General features: G+C 39.2%; 1 protein-coding gene across 7 annotated transcripts in view; it reads right to left on the reverse strand.

The window, feature by feature from the left end:
• Positions 1–21,640, reverse strand: part of gab1 (GRB2-associated binding protein 1) — a 50,608-nt gene that overhangs the window by 17,393 nt on the left and 11,575 nt on the right. For all 7 annotated transcript variants that reach the window (XM_017406449.3, XM_017406441.3, XM_017406473.3 and 4 more), the window contains one exon: positions 230–358. In XM_017406449.3, coding sequence (XP_017261938.1) covers positions 230–358 — 129 coding nt within the window. The remainder of the gene's footprint in view (positions 1–229; positions 359–21,640) is intronic.

Consider the following 21,640-nt stretch of genomic DNA (forward strand, 5'->3'; position numbering starts at 1 on the left):
CTCCTTTTTAAGCTAAATTTATTGTCAAAAACATGCTATGTTTGAGTATGGATCATAAAGTTTTCTTTAAATGTAGGGTAAATGTAACATTTCCCTGAGACAAAAGTCTCAAATGCATTGATGTAACATATGGGCCCCAAAGTGTTATTTAAAAATGGTCTTTAATTTATTCAAAACTCTATAAACCTGGTGTTAAATCTGCCGGGCGGCTGTAAACAAAGAACCTTACCTGTTCACACAAGTTGAGGTCAATCACACGAATGGGCTTCTTAGTGTGGTCATTCTTGTAGTACTCCAACACGTCTGCGTCGCCCGTCAGACGACCACTGCGAAGAACAAACCACCGTTTCTTCCATGCCTGCTGGGCGAGAACAGGAATTAGGCCAAAGGTTACATGTTTGCCCTCCCGATGACTCCGTCATTCCGAGATCACCACAGTTTGACCGAACACTTTATTTCTGTCCGTTTCGCCAGTGAGTCTCAGCGTAGCCCGTGTCCCTGGGCGCATTTTCCGCCAGCTGCAACGTTCTCACCAGAGAATAATAAGAGCCAGAGGGAAGAGGCCCAAAACCAGAACTATGTGTCTGGGATATCCAGAACAAAAGCCACATAGTTTAGGTTAGCACCATGACTTAAGTGAAAAACCAAATCTATAAAGAGAAACAAGCAATTAGGTCCTTTTTAATCCAATTTGCTGTGTCTGAAGAAAAAAAAGCCTCTCACAGCTCACAAAGGTTTAATTTTAGGCACAGGAAACGGTACAGACAAATTACTAGAAAACAGTAACAGCATCTTGCTTGTTTGAGGGCATTAATAAAACAAACAATAAATGACCAGTTTAAAAATCAGTAATTAAAGTGCAGCGGTTCTTAAAGTTGATTTTGTTGGAAGCTCTTCAGACCTGTAGAGATCAAAAGAGCCATCTAAAGAAGTTCACTGGCGCTGCATGATATAGAATCAGACATGCAGCCGCAGTGACATTGTTGAATAGTGCAACGGCAGTAAATCCACATTTTCTCTCACTGTCGTCACAACACTGTTTTAGCACAATCATCTAAACCAGGTGTGGGCATCAAGGTCAGTGAGGGCCCAATAGATTGGTCAAAGAATCTATTGGCAGGTAGAGTGTGAATGCACAGCACTTAGACATAACAGGATTTTATTTACTTCAGTCAAAACAGTCCATTACATTAATGATATTGTAATGAAGACACATTTTCAGTTGTGCAGCAACCACCTTTTCTCTTTATAAAAAAATAAAAACAACACTAACATTTTTACTTTTGTTCTTGGATGAAATGTCAGGGTCAGGTGGAAAGTTTAACAGGACTGTTTTGTCACAAGCTACTGTAGTCATATAATGATGCACGTTTTCTTAATTATGTTATAAATTTGAAAAATGTGAACTCTGTTTTGACAGCTTCTTTGGATTGAAAAACTTAAATTTAATCTCTGAGCTCCATGGTCCCATAAAGACCCCAGGTTGGCAACCACTGTTCAGGAGGTTTACTTTTAGGAAAAACCCTTAACCTGCACTTACAAGTCATATTTACCATACAGGAGTTGTTTAATGTCATGCACGTTTGTCACATCAAAAGCTTTGGCCTGAAATTATGTCTTTGTTCAAAGCTAGAAGGTTTTTTTTTTAGAAGTTTAAAATGCATTTGGAAAACATATTCAACGTGAATTCTCTAAAATGCACAATTTAAGTTGATAAAACATTAGCAACATAGGCCTGTTACCTGAATTATTGCTGGTTTAATCATGCAAATATTGCTAATAACCCTAATAACCAAGGACTTAATGACAACACATAAGTTTGAACAACCTCAAGACCACTTTTAGTCATTTAAGAGTAAGGTTTTCATTCTCTGTAACAATTAAAAAGGTGTTTTAAATGGGAGTTAATATTTACAGATTATTCAAGGATCCCCTCTTCATGTTTCATGGTCCACAGTGGGGTCCCAACCCCAACTTTGTGAACCACTGCTCTAAAACATCCACAACCTTTTTGATTTTGTTCAGCTGGAGTGAATGTGATTGAAATAAGCTTTCAACTTAATACTTGTAAGACTCATCAAAGAAAGAAGTGAGATTTACACCATAAAACAAAGAAAAAAAATTATGCTCAAGTGAAATATTCCCAGAATTATCTTTACAAGCTTCATCACCTGAAATTTGCGGCATCAGCATCGAAATGAGAGCCTACAGTGTTGCATGCAGTCCTAAACACGACCCAGGAGATGAAACAGCTTTCATCAAGAAAGAACAGGAAAGAACGCACACCAACAGTGTGAGGAATGCAACCTAACTCTTTGTTTTTGTCTTGGTGTCAACAATGCTGCAGGTTTGTTTTTGTCGAGTTTTTTCATCCACAGGGCGTCCTTTGTTAGTGGGCCGAGCCCCGCGCTGAGACGGCATCGGACCTTTCCGCTGCACAAACAGGATGAAGACACAAACGGAGCTGCAAAGGGCTTCGATTTTACACCAGGGATGCACAAAAAGACGATTCACATCATATGCTGGCACGCACTCTTACATGCAGAATGTGTTTCGAATGCACTCGTTCAAAGGGCCTGGGTTGTATAATCACAAACACGCGCCCACACAGTCCAAATGAGGCTGCAACTTAATAAACCTCCATCATTCTGAGGGCGGCTCACTTAAAAATCAAATTTAGCTGAAAAAGCTAAAATGATTGGGCAAAAAAACAACACCGATGGCCGGTGCTGCGCTGTGCTGGACAAAGACAGTGGGTGTGGAGAGGGAACCGCTCTCTCCGGCACATGACAAAGCAAACTTGGGTCATGTTACCCTGTGGGGAACAGAAGGACCGAGAGCTTGGGTTACAGCGAGGCCAGGCCTGCGAGTGTTGACAACTGGGAAAGTCAAACATGCTCAAAACACAGCAAATACCTCGCAGTGAGGGAGCACAGTTTCTCTTAAAAACATGTATTACTTTAATGCTTAACCTGAAAAATATTTTATTTGTTCTTGTCTAATAAATATTAAAGCACAGGCTGATTAATATATGTAGTAAATATGAACACTGAATGCAACATTTGCCATTAAATGTAAATTTATGTACAAACAAACTGAATATCAAAAAAACTAATTGGTATCAAATAATGCCAAGATCAGGGAATTAAATATGTTTATAAAAAGGCAAGAATGAACAAACTGCTGCTGCAAAAAGGACACTTTAAACTACTTCATAGCAAACATATTTATAACATTTCTATGTTTACACCAACAATATTGCAAATACATACCACAGTTCTAACACAAAGTAAAGATGGAATTATCTTCCATCAGAACGCAATAAAAATGTGGTCAAAGCTGAGAATTTATGAAAACAATCTTTAAAAATACCATCAGAAAAATACCAAAAGCATCTTAACAACTGTTCGGTCACAGTGTAAATGTTCTTTTTGAAGATGTAAAAGCAAAAACAAGAAAAATATCAAGTTCATTTCAAACCTTTAGCAAAATGTTTGGAGGTCAATCACAGTTCAAAGCAATGATTTTGCAGTTACAGAAGCCAAACCCCCCCAAAGATAGTCCGAGCCGACTGCTTTTTCTCTGCCACATAAACACAGTTACAAGCTGCAGCGACTCCACGATGAAAAGCTGTGTGGCAGCCAAAATATCGCTCCTCCATCTGTGGAACTTGATGGTTTCTTTTCTCGTGCACTATCAGGAGCTGTATTTTTAACTCACCACGTCGTTCAACTTTAAAAACAAACGCTAATATCATACTGACAAATGGAAGAATATCAGAGAAGTCTCCCTGATGTGGATTATACCGTAACTACGTTTATACGCACAAAGATCACCAGGAAAGCTGCAGAAATTTCATAAAGTCAAGAGTAACAACACGTTTGTATGCAGTGCAGCAACCTATTTACAATCCTTAAGTGGCCAGTAATTATATGCATCCTTAACTCAAGTCAATAGAAACACAAACACGTTGATCCATTTTCCTCTTGTATCAGTGAATTTAGACCGACTTTATGGGAGAACCAAACCCTTTTCTCACTATGAGGGAAAACGTGTCTTTTACTTAAAGTAACTGAGGCTTTTTTGGACTTTTTAAGGTTTTGTTTTACTTCCAAATGATTTACGATAAAAACAATGAACTGCTGCAAATAAAGACTTAAGCACAAAGCTTCTACCACATGAGTGTTTCCAATTTAGAAATTTAGGAACTTTGTCCTCCGTTTTGGTTATAAAAGTCACATACTCTGACATATCAGGTTTCTCTCTTTGCGTCGAAAAACAGTTACTTGTTTATAAAAAGGCAAATAAAACCCGAAAATGAGGCAGAGAATGAACGACTCAAAAGAATGAACTGCAAAGCTTTTCTTAAACCGCAGGTTAAATTTTACTAGAAGCAAATACTTCTCCAAAGAAAATATATTTGAATAATAATAACAAACCTTCTACGCATAAAGAAGGAGGCATAAAAAAAAAAGAACTACATGATTGAAGCAGCATGGCAGACAGAGAAACAAACACGGGGCATCTGAACTGTCACATACCTCTTATTAATGCCTTAAGAAGAATGTAATAAAGTCTCCAGTCCTGCTTTTAGCTTTTTTATATTCCATTGCAACCAGTGTTGAGTTGATCCAGGCTGGTCTGACCCAGACAGCAGCGCCAAAACACTGCAGGACTCACGCGAGACCAATAAAAACTTATTTTATTTTACCGTAAAATTCTAAATGATTCGATTTGCTAAAGCCACGTTGGTTTGTAGGAGTCCAGTGTTCGTGACCCCCAGTCTGGGAATGGGACCGCATGGGACGACACCAGACCGGGACGGGGAGGGCTGTCCAGACATATCAGCCGTGCCCGTCAAACCCCCCCCCGTTTTCTTTTTTTTTTAAACCCCCACCCATTTCTCTCTACACATCTCGTCTCATAGGATGAAACACAGGGAGACATCCTTCTCTTTTTGCCCACCCAGGTCCGATAGCCAAAAGGGGGGAGACAGAGGGGGCATTGAGGGGCTCACTGACAAGCTGACAGAGGGATGGGGGTGGGGCGGGGCGTGGGGGACTTGAGAGGAGATGCCAACTGAGTGGAGTCATGCTGCTGTCAGAGAACTTGTGACCCAAGATCACCGGAGCATTTAAAAAAAATGGCAAAGATGGGGCAGTTAAGTAAGTATGATGCATAAAAAGGGAAGAGATTGTCCAAGCGACTAAATCCTCCAGGAGGAGGTGAGAAAATGTTGGCAAAGAAAGGGAACGGAGGAACAGATCATCCTCCTGCAGCCGCAGGAGAGCAATCTAATATAATGTGCTCCATAAACACACGCAAACGGGTACAAAAGCCATGTTACAATGCTCTTTCTTTAATAATTGTACAATGATGTGTTGTAGAGGCTGTTGGAGAGATGCTAATTTAAATCTGTGGAAGCTTTAAAACCACAGAAAGTTATGCTGTATTGTATTTTTAGGAATGGTATTTTTAATGACACCAAACACATTTCATCCTTGTTACATGCAATATTCTCAAACAAATCAGGTGTTTTACCCTAAATTCTACTTCTGAATAATCCCATTCATCGTCTTTTTATACTAGGCTGCTACACATTTTGATCTCATATTGTCTAACTTGTACTTTAATTGTGACCAGAATTACATTTAGTATTTCAGTTTCCATGCTACATCAGTACAAATAAATGCATTAAGTGTTTCTGATAATGATGCAGAAGGCCAACACACAGGGATCTGTCAAAATGATCATTTAAGAGCACTATTTGATTCTGAGATCGGAGCTGTTTTTAGACATCATGTGCAACAAAAACAGCTTCATCACTTTGTTAAAGCAGCAGCAGCCAGTTGTTTTATTTTATACCAATATTATTTACTTTAGGGTTAATGGTTCTGATGGATATACGTGTGAAACCGAGGGTTTAGAGCAATGTTTCGTGCTTCCATTTGTTCAAGATGGGATATTACCTCAAGCGCTATTAAGTCTATACAGACTTATGAAAATATTTAAACCTCAAATAGTGGAAATAAATATCTTGAGAATCCACCACTTGAGTGTAGACATACTATGAAATGTGCTTCCTGAAAGATTTAAAAAGTAAAAAAATTAGGGTTGTTTGTAGTGTCCCTGCTTTGTTTTTCAGAAACGCTCCCATTAAAACCAGGTTTTCATCTTCAGTGTCTTTGCAGAAATAATGAAACACTGGAAGAAAAAAAGAGGAAATTTATGGACTGAGAAGCTTAAAAAGTATTACTGTATGATTGAGAAAAGTAAGCGCGAGTAGGAAACACCTCGCTCCGGCGGCTCAGCTGACTAAGCTTCACTCACTCAGAAAGCGATCTGCCTACAAATGTCCAATTAAGCAGCAATTTTCGAAGAACTAAAGCAATCTGTCTGCAGTTTGCTCTTTGAAAATGCCATCACAGCAGCCGGGGCCTCCAGAAACCAAGAGGAAGCGCTGCTCTTCACCTCGCACAGAGCGACAGTCAGCAGGCAGCCAAGAAATCATCTCCATACATCCCAGGCAAACAGCGGCTCTTTGTAAATTGTTGTATCGTTGTTGTTTTGAAATCTGTGCAAAGAAAAGGACAGATTATTCCCCTGCTATGTATCCTGAGCTTCTGCTTGTGCAATGTTTCACCAGTTAAAAAGCAAATAAAGTATTAACAGACACAACGAGGGGAAAAAGGGCCGAGGGGGAGTTCACCTGTGGAAAAAAGTACTTAACTAGAATCAATGAGGTCCATGTTTTTAACCTGCAGCTGCTTCCAAAAATTAAGAAAATTAAGAAATGATAATGCCAGATCAGTCTTGGAGAACACAAACCTAATCTTATTCAGTCTAAATATCTGAAACTAGCTGACAGTAAACCACCTAATGTCAATCTGGCTCCACTATCTCCAGTTTTACGGCTCTTAAAAGCCTAATTGTGTTTTATGGTTTACTTAGGAAAATGCAACAGGGATGGCCTTTAAGAGCACTAATGCCAATCATCGCAAGCTGTTAAGCTACTTAAGTCATCTTTAGTGTCTCCAAATGACAATGAAACAGATCTACAGAAGCTATGAGTTTAGAAACCGAGCAGGTGTGCTGCCTTTCCAACACTAGTTACACGTGAAGTGCTATTTCACTTTTTGTTTATTTTATCTTCAACTACGGATGTCATGATCGCAATGTTTTTTCCCCTTGATGCCAAACACATTTAGAAAGAAGTATCCGCCTTTATCGGGTTTCTGCTTTATTTCCAAACACAGCAGCATAACACACATTAAGTAAATGGATTAAAATTAAAAATCAAGACATAAAAATCATAAGCAGAAGAAAGAGTAAGAAGGGCGAAAAAAGAGAACAGCAAGAAGAAGAAAATAAAGAAAAGGAGGAAGAAAAATATGAATTAGAAGAATTAGAAATAATAAAAATAAATATACAGAAAAATAACTAAATCTACAATTTATGTATTTTTTTTTAATAAATGTTGATTGATAAATAAAATTTGTTTTATTTTTGTATTATTATTAATTAAGTAATAATAAAATTAAACTTGTAAAATGGGCAAACTTTAAACAACAATCTAACACACCAAACTGTAATTGTTTCTTAAAGGAAATGTACACAACTTGGGGAGTAAAGTCACCTGCTACCCTGAGGCATCCTCCTGCGTTTCACTGATTTAAAGGGGATATTCAGCAGCTGCTAAAGTATGATACATGCATGCTAATAACCATCACAGCTATGATGCTGGGAAGGGGAGTCGAGGTATACTCAGTGACCACAGTCAATAAAATAAATAAATAAATAATCCAGGATTTACTACATTAGATGGGACTAGGACATCTCTAGTTTGATATTTATTCAGTGTTTTCCTGTTTGTTGCGTTCACGGTGCCCTGAAACTGGCAAGACTTACTCCCATTTAGTTAACTTACTTGCATGTTTCCCTATTCCCCCAGGCGTTGCATAGCTAGATAACAAAAAACAGATACCCTGCTGGCTGTGGGGAACTGGCTTAAATACTTTTTATTTTACATCAGTCTCAATAATATATTCCCAGAAGGAGATTAAAAAGGTTAAAAATGCTTGATGTTTGAGCTGCGGCTCCCTCTCCGTTTCTCTTACAAACAAATCTGCATAAACAGACAGTAAACAGCAGAGGTGAAGACTAAACCCTGGGAGGACGGATTAAAATAGAAATCTTTCCTGAACACTGCATCATACAGCAACCACTAATCAGCTGGGTGGCACCAGAAGAGACCAGTTTCTGTACCAGCTCTAATTCTGTGGAGCCACTTTTTTTTATTTCCAACAAGTTAACAAAACACTGAAGGTTTTAACACGGGCCTAACATGCAAATACCCTTTTATGAGTACACCTACGTGACTTCACTTGTGGATTATTAACCTTCCTTGAGTTTGTAAAGCCGTTCTTGTCTGTTCTTTAACAATTAAGCATTAGATTAGATCTAGACGCAGAGTTCAGATGTATCAGCTGAGCCATCTGTCCCGTCTGAGTGGGTGAATGACCTGCAACCCCAGATGTACTGACTCATTCTTGACTAGGACAGCTTCCCTGAGCCTACGGAAGGAGAAAAAAAAAGGTGCAAAATGTGTAGAGTGAAATGTAGAAAAAGGTCAAGTTCTAGCAAAAACAGAATAAGCCATCTTTAAATCTACCAGAAATGAAAACCAAAGAGCATGTGAAAAATCACACGAGGTCTTTTTCTGTGGCTATAAAAGAAAGAAACCTGATGAGCTTTACAATAGCAGTAGACGTTTCCTTAGAAGGAAATTAAAGAAGCAGCAATAATCAGGCTGTCAGTATTGATCTGTGCACTCTTCAGCGAAGCCTCATTAAAAGAACATCTAGATAAGATAGGGAAAACCTAAAAAGTAAATAATCTTTATATAATCTAATATTGCTTAGCGTTAATGTGGAAAAACAAACATGTAAGAGATTAGTCTGAGGAAGAACAAATTACATTTTAATCTAAACTGATTTGCTGTAATGTCTGCAGACAATATCAAACCAATCCTGGCATACGGTGTAAGAGTTTAATCACTCGGGCAAAGCAGGTTTTCCGGGGTCAATCTGCACAAAGGACCGAGAAATGAGTCACAATAAAAGAAGACTTATTAAAAAGTTATGCTAGAGCGATACTAAGACTGTAACACTACTCCTTTGTTCCTCTTTGTGCAAGAAAATGTTAAAGGTTTGAGCAATTTGGAGGAATTTAAAAAAAAGAAGACATTTTCAGAAAGTGTGACATTTTCAGATATTTGGGTAAAAACCTGAATATCAAATAATGTCACTGCTGACGCAGAATGCCACAAATGTTGAGAAAAACAAGCTCGAAAATACTTCCACAAAATTGTGGTTCGGCTGAAAAGCAGAAAACAAATATGCAATTTTGGAGGCTATTCTGATTGCCCTGTGCTCAGTCTCAGGTCCGGATGACTGCGATGAACAAAGGCTGTTCTAAGAAGGGTGTCGAGAGCGTCAGAGATTTTAGCACTCATGGCCTCGGTGACGAGGTCTGCAGTGGGAGAAGGAGGGCAGAGACAAAAGCGCCTCTGTGTTTACTGCCGCAACTTGCATAAATCAGTCTTTGTTAGCGGGACATGACTGGGATTCTTGCTAACCAGCTATTTTTACATCCTTGAGCGCCAGAGAGGGCATTTCACGTAAAAACAGACACCAACGTCATCAGCCCTCCACCTACTGGAAAGAGACGGCAGTTCGACAGAAAGCGTGCCTTCGGTCCACCTCTGTGGACAGTGTTAGTAGTCAGCCATCAGCTTCAGGGTAAACACTTCGGATATTTCTGCTGGCACCAGTCATGCAGAGGAAAGAACACCATTCTACACACAACAACAAAAAGAACCGCTTGGCTGACAGCCCCTCGACACACTGAGCCATGAACACGTTCTAATGACCTCTTCTAGAAAACACGTTCTGATTCAACTATAACTGATTCCTCTTCTGTAGAATTTAAAGCAATAGTTCAGCTCTTAATATCTAATCTGTTATAGATTGTTTTTTTAATACAACCTCAATTTGGAGAAAAAGTTAAAGATCTTACTGGCTTGGCGAGCCAACTGTATGAGCGGGACTAACGCCAGAGCAGATCACAGCTCCAGTCTCAGAAGGTTTTGCGCGACCACCGCCGTCGGTTTTGCAAGACACGGTTTATTTATTCCAGCAGGAATATTATGATATCCCTGCAAGTTTTGTTCCAGTCTGAACCAAAAGAGCTACAGCTTTCAGCCGCCACCAATATATGCGCTGGCAGACAATCATGTAATGTAAAAGTGGCCGGTGTGCTCACAAACGGCAGTGTAACCTTTGACACTGGAGTTGTGTTAAGATGGCAGCAATTACAACGATTGTGATGACGATATCAGTTTCGACAAACCCACGTTCTGTCATTACAATGTTCACAACACTTTCCATATGTCGGCTGTAAATGTTTAAAGATGAGGGGGTCCATCTGACTGATTTTTAAATTTTATTCCCAGTCAGTTTCTCTCTTTTTTGGAATCTTTTGCAATATCAGTTTTTATATATATATATATATATATATATATATATATATATATATATATATATATATATATATATATATATATATATATATATATATATCCTAAGCAGCAATCCACTGGTCATTAGTGAACTATTTCCTCTGACTGAGGATGTATGTTAAAAGAGCCGTCTACGACACCTAAGATATTTGTTCATAACATTTCTACAGAACACTTTAAAAGATCTGATCTACTCCTGGAAGCTTGAGACAGTGATTCAGTGTTAAATAATGAGAAAAATGCTACAAACTGCAATGTTTCAAAATTACAGGGACGGGAACACTGCTAATTTTAAAGAAAGACTTTCACAATGGAAAAAACAAAAAATGAAGTCTATTGCGCATCTATACCAATCTAAACCTTCAAGCCCAACACAAACAGTAATGATCAAAACTGACAGGAAAGAGAAAAACTTCACACAATAAAAAAGATTTTCTACATTTGTAATAATGTTAATTGTTAATAAAAAGAGAGAAAAACAATGAGCCTACCACACAAGCAGCTGCTGCCTTAGTGACGCTGAGGAGGCAGTTGTGGTGTTTTTGTAGTTGTTTGCGCCTTCTGCCTTTATCAAGTGCTGCAGTGTGTTGTGGGGTCTGCAGTTTGTGACCTCTCCCTCTTTTGACTTCCTGTTTAATGTAATCAGGCTTGTCCCAGACCTTCTGAAAACTGTCACTGTTGAATTAGAAGGGGTGGGCCGAGGACAGGCACGGAGTTGTAGTAAAGCATGTTTATGATTTGAATAAATTGGTCATTTTAACTTCAACACGCGAATGTTGCGACATAACCCGGACGATCTTTAGCAGAGATCCCTAAACTTCACCCTGTCGCCATCAAAATTTCTCTTCATACACAAGAAGTACTTTTTTTTGTACATGATATGCTTTATTTATGCATTTATACGTGCACCAAAGGAGCAAACGTACACCTGGACCGCGTTTCAGCAATAAAACATCAGCTTCTTCATTTTTATTACTAATCAAATGACTGTCATGAGTAAGAGGCAATCTCGATTTACTCCAATATAGAGAAGAATCTGACGACTCCGTCCTGTTCCCTGGATCTGAGACTTCCTCCGCTTCCTGTGGAGACTTTATGTTCGGTTTCCTAGCTGAAGTGAAATTCAGAAATGCTCCAGAATGGTAAGCTTCCTCTGCTTCGTCGGAGCGGCTCTTCCTCAACACAGCACTGACCCAAAGCACGAACGCTGCAAATTCAGCTGACCGGTGACTAGAGGTCATTTAAATCCAAAAAAAATACAACAAGACTGCCTTTAAAACAAATAAAATCAGACAACTGTCTGTGAGAATTGAGACGTATTAGTTTGAAGTCCTAAAGCAGTCGCTCTATCTCTTCACAAAAGGTTTTACTCTAATTCAACGCTGAAAATGCAAGGCTCCTAAATGTGCAGCAGATTAGACAATAGCCAAGTGATTGCCTTCTAATTCAGCAAATATTGATTTTAATTAACAGAAAAGAACGTGATGTTGTTTGGCTGCAGTGAGAGCGAGGGAGGTGACGAAAGTTAGTGCCAATAAAATGGTCAGATTTTTTTACCCCCAAAACATATCTAAAGCATTTATTTTTGAGAGGAAATCAATAATATTTGTATTTGACAGCTTCTGTGCAGTACTGAGTTATGAAACATAAAACTGAAACGCTTGACTTGATGAGAACACCACTGCTTTCTGAATTTTAATTACCGCAGAGCAAGTAATACAAAGTGAGTCAAGCAACACAACTTAGCATGCAAATTTTAATTTCAAGCCACACGCTGCATAGTCGGACAGAAAACTTGGCCAATAAGACATCTTTTGTGCCTTTTCTGTTAAGTATTTTTTGCAGTGTAACATCAAGACTGCACAAAAAACTTAAAGAAAACGCTGTTTAATTGAGTAAAGCATAAGAGAAGCTACAAATCATCGTGATTGACAGAGTCAAGTTGGTTTTATGTGTGTGTGTGTGCACGGTGGTGGTGGTGGTGGTGGTGGTGGTGGTGGGGGTTAGTAATAAACCTAAAATGACTGAGGAAGAAAACTACAGAGAACAAATATTCAAGTGAATTAATACGAAACAGAGTCTTTAACTCAACACCAGCAAGACCACTGAGCCAAAAAGCAGCAGAGAAAATTAACACAGAATAGTGGTGTGAGAACTGAGCTAAAGATAGGACCACCCAGGCAAACAAACTGAAGTAAATGTAACACCGACTTGTGTGGTGCGCCTGAGTGCGTCCAACTGAACTATCAGAATAACCCCCCCCCACCCAAAAAAGAAAAAGAAATACAAGAAACTTGAACTCCAAGCTGGATCTGGATCTGTCAATTACTGTATGATCTCACCACGTCACAGCTCTGCTTCCATCTCTGTGTCAACCTCCTAATTTCTCCCGTTTTCAGGAGAAAACAAGAAATCTTTGTTAAACTGAGACCTCACATCACTCCTTTGTGTGCACACACCCCATCGTCCCACACAGGTCAGAAAATCAACTGTGAACATCTCTAGTCTCAATTCTTCCAGAGAAACTATTACTCTTTAAAAAAAAAACAAAAAAAAACAGACCATCCTAAATGCACTGCAGAAGACTAACCTTTAGATTTGCACGTAATGCCTCGCATTCACCCAGTTAGCAGGTGCGTTTAACCAAAGCAAATTATGAGCGTGGAACATCAGTTAAGCTTCGGTGCATCAAGAACCCTGGAGACAGAATCTATTCAAAGAACGGAGCAAGTAGAACAGCTGAAGCATTGTTCTACCATCATGGAACCACAAATGTGAACTGTCTGGGCCGACTGTGCCGTATGGATCACGGTGACAATGCCAGATCACATTCCGTATCGGAACACGGCGACCCAGATAAAGTTTAAGCATGCAAACCAGGTTTAAATGGCTGAACTCGGATCCAAAAGGTTTCTCTCTGCACCGGTCATTTGAATTTAATGGGTGGGCCAGGGGAGTTCAGTGAGTTGAGGAGGACCATGCACGTGTTCAGTTGACCCAACAACAACAGTCATTGTATCTGAGACAGTTTAAAAGGGTATAGTGTGCATAACACGAGAGCATTGCAACAGCTGAAACAATGAATGTGTCCTGTACCAAGAGTTTGCTGATTTTTACTGGTTTTGTAAAGAGCAAGAAGACATTAGCTATGCTACACCTATTTTGTTTTGTCTTTTTTAATCTTGGTAAAGTAGAGAGATCAAGACATTTTTTATTGTGATGGACAGCTTGTTTGGTTTAACTTGGTGTACTTTTATCTATTAGGATATCTCTAAGTGACAACAGGTAGATTGGGCTGAGACCAGAAGATCCCTTGGCAGCCAAAACAGCAGTTGGGTGCATCTGTTTACTGCCAGAAGCCATGCTAGAGTATAAACATACACAAAAAGTATTGTGAATTTGGCAAAAGAAAGGGCCTACACATAACCTTGGGGGGACTTGTGATGAGATGCCTGTGATAACAAAGAAAAAGAATGCCCAATGACGTACAATTCAACCAAAGCAATCATTACCAGGGCCATTTCAGAGTAAGAACATTTAGTTCTGGATGTCTCCTATGACTTAAACGTCCTATCTTCACTTTCAGATTTACAGCAGGCATGGGAGAATGTGTAGTTAATCATGACCAATGCCAAGGTAGCAGTGTTTTCTGATGTAATCCATGTCTCAGCTAGAGCTGTTAGATCAAGTGATAGATTAATCACCTAGAAAAGAGCTTTCTGTGTTTTCAAACACTAAGAGGTCCCTGTTACTGATGTTTGTTGTAATGACATGATTCGTGTGTTTTAAGGGATGACACAGACTGTGGATACAGTGGACACACAAAGCTTTACGTGTGATAAAAACAGGCAAAGTAGCTGGTGGCAAAAAAGCTTTTTTGGTGTGTAGACAGATAGAATTGCAGACCAAAATAAATCTGCACAATACACAAGGAGAATATTAAATGTGGTTCTTAAAACAATAAATTCGACACAGTCCAGGTCAGTGCAGCTTGTAGATGGCAACGCAAAAAGATTTGTTAATGCATAACTGATGCACCTTCAAGTGCAAGATGGTTACACAGTAATATCTGTCAAACTTTCCAAACTTAGGTGTTACTTTTAAATTTGTGGAAACAGTGGAATTTACTTTCTGAAGGCCAACGTTCAGCAGCTGTGGTCTCATAAAAAGCGCCTTCTCTTACAGCTGAGATGTTATCCCAATATCCATGTTCACTGACAATGTATTGATTCAATGAGAACACTTAATATATCATCAAAACAAGTCCGTTTGCGTACGTCTCCTGAACTGTTTCTCATTGCTTGCCTTGCTCTATATCCCACGGTCTGTTTGCTTTCATGTGCAGCTGTAAAATTCTCACCCAGCCAGGCGCCGTGTGACCCTATCCCAAAGAAATCAAACTAATTATCCAAAAAACACAATTCCTGAGAGCTGCACTGCTCTCTTAGCAAACAGCTCACACAAATGCCAACATCACGTGAAAAGAACAAACGGGTGTTATCATTTAATGCTCTTTCAAGTGTGACCGGATTATAAGAAAACATCATGATTCTTCAAACTGCTTTAACATACAAGTATTACGTCTTATACTTTAAAGTATAACTACAGGGTGATGTGGTCTCGATGTTGGCTGATATAAGAGGACAATAAGGAAGAAAACAGAACAAGATTTCAGCTAACAGTTCAAGTGATTTTTGTTAAAAGTAGTGACCAAACAAATAAAATAAAATAAAATGGACAAATCTGGTGCTTACCAAACTCTTCAGCAGCCGGTACTACGTTCTCCAACAGTGTTTGTGAGGTGCAGCAGTCCCCCCGTCTGTAGTCAATACAGCCCAGGACCAATGTGTTGCTGTTACTTCACTGACTTGGAAAAACAACTGTGTAATAGCTGTAGTTCCTGCACTACCTCCTTCACGTGGGGAGGGAACATCAAGTAATCATTCCATCTCGTTCACTAGCGTGCACAGACAGCCAGACTGAGGCTAAGAGAGAGCGAGAGAGAATGCGGGGGATAACATCACAGATGAGACCGCGAGGAAGTGAAGAATTGATCAGCTTTATTGTACAGATGTTGAGTGCAGAAGGTAGACTCCACTTGCACACAAGTATAGGCCCGAACCATACTCCCGGGGTAAAACATTAACTCCAATCCAGAAGGTTTAAATATTAACAGACCATCACATTATGCATGACTGAGGGAGCACAGAAGCCTCAATGGTTACCGATAAAATGAGAAAGTGTTCTGTACTAGATTTTTAAAGTGCAACCAAAACCAACAGCTTTTGTTTTTTTGTTTTGCCTTTTGTTTTTCAGGAAACTTGGGGATTAATGACACAAGAGAAAATAAGAACGGGGGGGGGGGGCAGACGCACAAAGCAAAATAACATCCCTTCAGTCAAAGTTTCCACTTTGTTAGCGCTTTTTATCTTCCTGGTCATCTGTTCCTGACACACACTCTGTGCAAAAAGGTTTCCTGTTTTGCCTCCTTTTGTCACTGTAGTTGTGTTTGGACGACTCTCGGGTGCTAACTTTAGAACACGTTAACGTTTACTTATAGTGCAACAGCTAAGGTTGGATACACAACGTTCTGCAGAAAAGGAGGAATCGTTTTAAGATCCCAAAACAATGAAAAAGGACGTGATGCCTTTAAAAGTCAACAACTTAACAGGTTATTTGCCAATGTCAGACAGGAAGTTCAATAATCCACTTGAGCTGGAGGAAACAGCGTGAATATTACTATTTATTTTTTCTTCATAGCTTACAGATTGAGTCTTGATCAAAAGAAATAAGACAATGAAAACTTCAGCAGGTAATTTCTGCTAACATCAGCAATAATCATTTTGAAAGTTTAAGACCGGTGAACTGCACAGGTGTTCCAAAAACTTTTCTAGCTGCAATTTTAAGATTTCTTCTTACAATGCAATTCTGATCAGAAAGGCACAGTCTCTTCAATCACTAGGGCCTTTTCCACTGCATGTTCAAGACTCCTACTTGATTTTAGCAAAGTGCTGGGATTTCCAGAATCAGTGATAGTTACCAGTTTAGGTGAGAAGAAAAGTTGTGACTAAAAGGGAAAATAAAATCTTGAACCATGCTTACATGTAAGCAAAGAAAGGAGTTAATCTCTTGTTACCTGATTCTGAAGAGTCCAAGCTTTGCTCGGATAACAACGACGCGAGACGAGCAGCACGAGGTGAGCAAGCTGCTGACCAGTCGCAGTTGTCCACTTAGTCCGACTATTTTCCTGCCCACTCCGCGGACTTCCCTCCACTCCCCTCACTCTGTAAAGTCTCCAACACCCAGCTCCATTAACCCATGACCAACACAGGATGCAGACACAATGGACTGAAAATAACACATCACCTCCCCTGGCAACAAATGCCCACCACAGCCCCCCCAAACGCACACGGCCTCCGCAATGCAGGACACCTACAACAGGCTGGCTTAAGATAGGTGGGGAGAACCAAAAATATCTCCCCACATGGCAAAAAAAAAAAAGTGCTCTATCTATCCCCACTCAGACTCCCCAGCTTGGCTTCTTATTTCCTACCACACATGATCAGTATAGTATGAAGTGGTCCTTCAGGAAGGTTACAAAATAAGAGCGTGAACAGTTAATATTTTTTTGATTTGCATTTGTTTCAAAAGTTAAAAAACGCCTCAGTGAAGCCCAACACAAAACAGCAGTTTTAATCTACAACAAGATGTGACTAAAAGTGTATCACTGCATAGTGAAATGGACGACGTCTCAATAGTCGAAGACATGAAATCATCTGTGGGTGAGAGTGGGTGCACGTGTCTTATTTGTTACACAATGTGGTAGTACTGCTTTCTCTCACCTACACACACACAAACACACATAACAAAGAAGCCATATAAAGACTTTTTTTTATCACCATTTGCTCGATTACAATTCAATATTGTAAAAGGAAAAAAAAAAAACAGAAGCTGGATAACAGGTGTCAGGTTAATTCTGTGTTACTCCACTTTGTGTGCCTTTAACCCCCTTCTGATCCATGAAGTGAGCAGAAGCCGTCTAATCCAATCGCCCCAATGAAAATTCCTCCAAATCACATTAGGTGACCAGTGAGAGGTTGCCTTAGACATGATCTAATTAGCAGCTCTCCTGCATGACTCTGTCCACGAGGAAATGGCTTGAGATACTGAACATATAATAAGGAAATGGACTCTGATAATACTTTTGTGCGGCTAGTGATGTTGCAATAAAAAAATGAACAGTGGTGTCTGGCTGCTCAGCAAAAGGAGAATATAAAACAGGCCTTGGTACATTTCAGATCCTTAGTAATTTGCCGAAGATGTAACATGAAGTGATTATAACTCAAAAGACAAACAATTACCGGTGGCATTTCAGTAAAACTGTCCTTCATTCATTAGATTTGCAACATGTTGATTTTTAGTTCTTGCACTATCCATGTTTGGTGTTGTGTCACAGGAGCCGAGCTGGCTGGCATGCCTAGGCTTGTTTCTCTGCCAATTTAAAGACACACCTCCCTTTTTCAGCCAGTCCCCTGAAACTGGTACACACCTCCACTTGCTGGTGTCACATTCAGATGATACCACTTCACTTTCAGATGAAAGCGAGCGCGTTTAGCATACCTCTGAGGTTATGCGCGGCATGTGGGCTCTTGTGTTTTTTCGTACGCTGATTCACATTCAGTCAAGAACTTGTGGAATTTCTCAAGCACATTACTAGCAGTGCAGTGAGACAATGGGAGATTTTTTTTCCCCTCTACTAAACTGATACTTAAAACAACCTCACAATAATGCCAGTGATTTTCTTTTTTAATTCATTTTTGACTGCTGTTTGGTTTATGTATGTTGGTGCCTGCAGGCCTTATAGATTTTTATTGTCTCAACTCATTTTGAAACTATACTGGTTTCACATAAACACTGCTTTTATAGAAATGCCTACTTTCCCATTCAGTTTAGCCAACAAATTCTAATACATGACCAAATTTTAACAGTTTATGATTTTAAAACGTCTGTCTTTTCCTCTTTTTAATCACAAAGAATGAGTTCCTGAGCAGCCTTTTATTTTAGATCATAAAATGCAAACCCAGAACACAATAAGGATGCAGTAAAGGACCACAGACTGGCTGGTTGCAACAAGGTTCTATAACCACCACAGGGGCTTTTGAACCAAACAGTTATCAGGACTCTGAGGGTTTAAGTACTGTTAGTCCTACTATAGGGTGGTTATAAGCACCTACATGTTTGCTTTCGTACCCCCAGGGAATACTATGATTGTGCAACACTATTCCCAGTCAGTGCAACTATGTCACTTATGCACATTCACCACTGCCACCAACAACACATTACCAACAGAATTACAACAGAGGACTCCCTAGTTGTAGGCCCCAGCTGCCCTGGGGCAGACTGACAGAAGTAAAGTAAATAAAAGCCAACTACTTCAAATTTTTTAATTAAAAGTACTGATTAATACAATTGAAAATATGCATTGTTGAGGTCAATAAAAAATAAAAAAATCAGAGTCAACAGGGAAATACCCCATATGTACAGGCCCAACAGTCACTTTAAAGGGTAGTGGAAGTAAATTCATTAAAAGTTGTCGTAATACAACTTGATTGCTGCACAATGTAAATTAAAATCAGTTTTTTTACATAAGAAACGATTCTAAAACAGTATTTGAAGCTAATGAACAGTCACTTCATATAGACCAAAAGGTTCTTTAGGTGTTAGGTGCTCTAAAACTAGTCCTATAGTTAAAAACGTGTAGTTTGTATGTTTGCAAATAATTCCTCTAATTGCTTGTTGCTCTTTCAGTAAGGTAAAAGGCACCCACGATGCCTTTGTGGTAGAAACGGCAAAGTATGGGTCACCAATCAATACCCATTAGCTATAAACTAATAAAATTAAAAGAACCAAAGGCCGGACATTCATTGTGTGCATTTTTGCCAGAGGTCTCAGATTGAATATTCATCAGATTTTTAAACTAAGGATCACAGTAAAAAGGAGCACTTTGCCTTGTCTACAGCAAAATGACAATAATAAAAAATCTTATGTTTGAGATTAACAGTAAACTGTAGCTTCCAATGATTCTACTGATGAACGTGTCAAAGTAAGCCTTTCATGGTGTCAACCTTTGTTTATTTTTTTAATTGTTCTCCTGATTAAAAATGATTCTGTGTGAATCTATGACTAACATTTCAGAACAAAATAATTCCTCCTCTGTATAAGCAATGAGAACCCGCGCTGAAAATGATTCCCAGACTGAATGTCCTTAATTGCTCTTTCATACAGAGCTCTATTCAATCTGCACACTCTGAGGACGGTTTGTAAGTACAGATGGCAGCCTACTCACAGCCATGGGAACCGAAGCTGTCTTAGAGTCTTAGCTCATCTGACTTCAGGATATGTTGCTGCCCAAAACACACGTTTATCACATTCCCACAGTATCTCCTTGGGATTTCTGCCCCCTACCCCTCCTCATCAACACTGGAAGTCATGTTTTGCTCTTTCACAACCTTGACACGTGTACACGCAACCTACTTTTCTTTTGTCACATGCGCTCGTCAAAGCTGCATCCTTAAAATTCAACACATTCCTTTGACATGGCAGACTTGGTTCACATGGTTACGCTGTTACTTGGCTACAGACAATGCTAAACTTCAGCAGTTTTTCTTTCAGTCTCGACTGACTTAATCACCAACACAGCAGCCAAATCAAATGTGTTTATATATCTGGTAAGTAAACAGAGCTCAATATTGGCTGTGGCACATACATATGAAATACTAGGGGTGGGAGGGAAAAATCTACTTTTAGATGTATTGTATTATGAACATGAAAGATTTTGAATTGATTTTTAAAATGCCAAAATTCTATTATGTTAACGATGATCTGTGTTGCCTAGATCATCATTAACACATGACTAGGGATATCCCAAGCTTATCCCAAGTCATTTATATTTCAAGATAATCAAAATGCATCAATAATAGCTTTATTATAATTGCATCACAGCCCTTTGAATCGTAATTAAACCGAATCATGAGGTACCTAAAGATATTCGCCTCTATGTAATACAAAACAATATCATTTGGACTTTGTAAACTGACCAACGAACAACAATTGACAGAATTTCCTGCTTCAACAGAACTAGAAGTCAAAGTTCCCTTTTAGTGGGCCACTAACCTTTTTGTAATAAATATGAAAAAAAGAAACCTGTTGCTTTAGAAAATTAGCCAAGAGCAATGGTGTACCACAATGGCACAAAATCCATTGCACCAATACTACAGAATTACCTGGTGTAGCTGTCCTGTCAAGTAAAAAGAGAATCTACCAGTTAGTTTCAACTCGTCTTTGACTGACAGAAGCTTTTCAAGTTTTGGTATCGTACATGGAGATACCAAAGACTACGTGGCAGGGGTGGCTGAAGCTGAAAAATGTTGGTTCCCTTCCAAGATTTTCAACAGATTTCCTGAACCCGACACCAAACTCAGTGCCACTTACTATCCAGTTGATATCTCTTTGAAGAGCTACTGGCGCTTATAATCACAACAGCAACCTTAAGGCAGAAAGAGAACGCAACAAGGTTTACTCTGAGTGAGGCAAACTCTAACATTAAGCTACTTCTCCGGGATAAATGGTTCCTGATTTCAAAACACTGGCAGAGGTGATGCATACAGTAATTCTTTGCAGTACAACCACAGTGAGGGCTTAACCCTCAAAATGAAATTAAAATCATGATGAGAAGTCATCTGGCAAGTGGAGAAGAAACACTAAACCCACGGACAACCTTCTGCAACATGTATTTGATGACAGTAAAACCAGAGGCCACTTTCAGGTCTATGTGGATCAGAATGAAGGTTTAATTCAAGAGAAGGTCAATACTGAATTTCTTTGTTCATTTCATTTATATTTGTTCAAATCTGAGAAATGTCACCATTGAAATGGGCCAGTTTAACATCAAGACAGTTGTGTTTAAGAGTCTCAAAGTCACAGTTTAAATAAGTAAACAAATATATAAAATTTGTTTCATGAGCTTATGGTTGCCTAATATTGCTCTGTGTGGCGACAGTT

The sequence above is a fragment of the Kryptolebias marmoratus genome, linkage group LG3 (assembly GCF_001649575.2).
Source record: "Kryptolebias marmoratus isolate JLee-2015 linkage group LG3, ASM164957v2, whole genome shotgun sequence".
Taxonomy (NCBI): domain Eukaryota; kingdom Metazoa; phylum Chordata; class Actinopteri; order Cyprinodontiformes; family Rivulidae; genus Kryptolebias; species Kryptolebias marmoratus.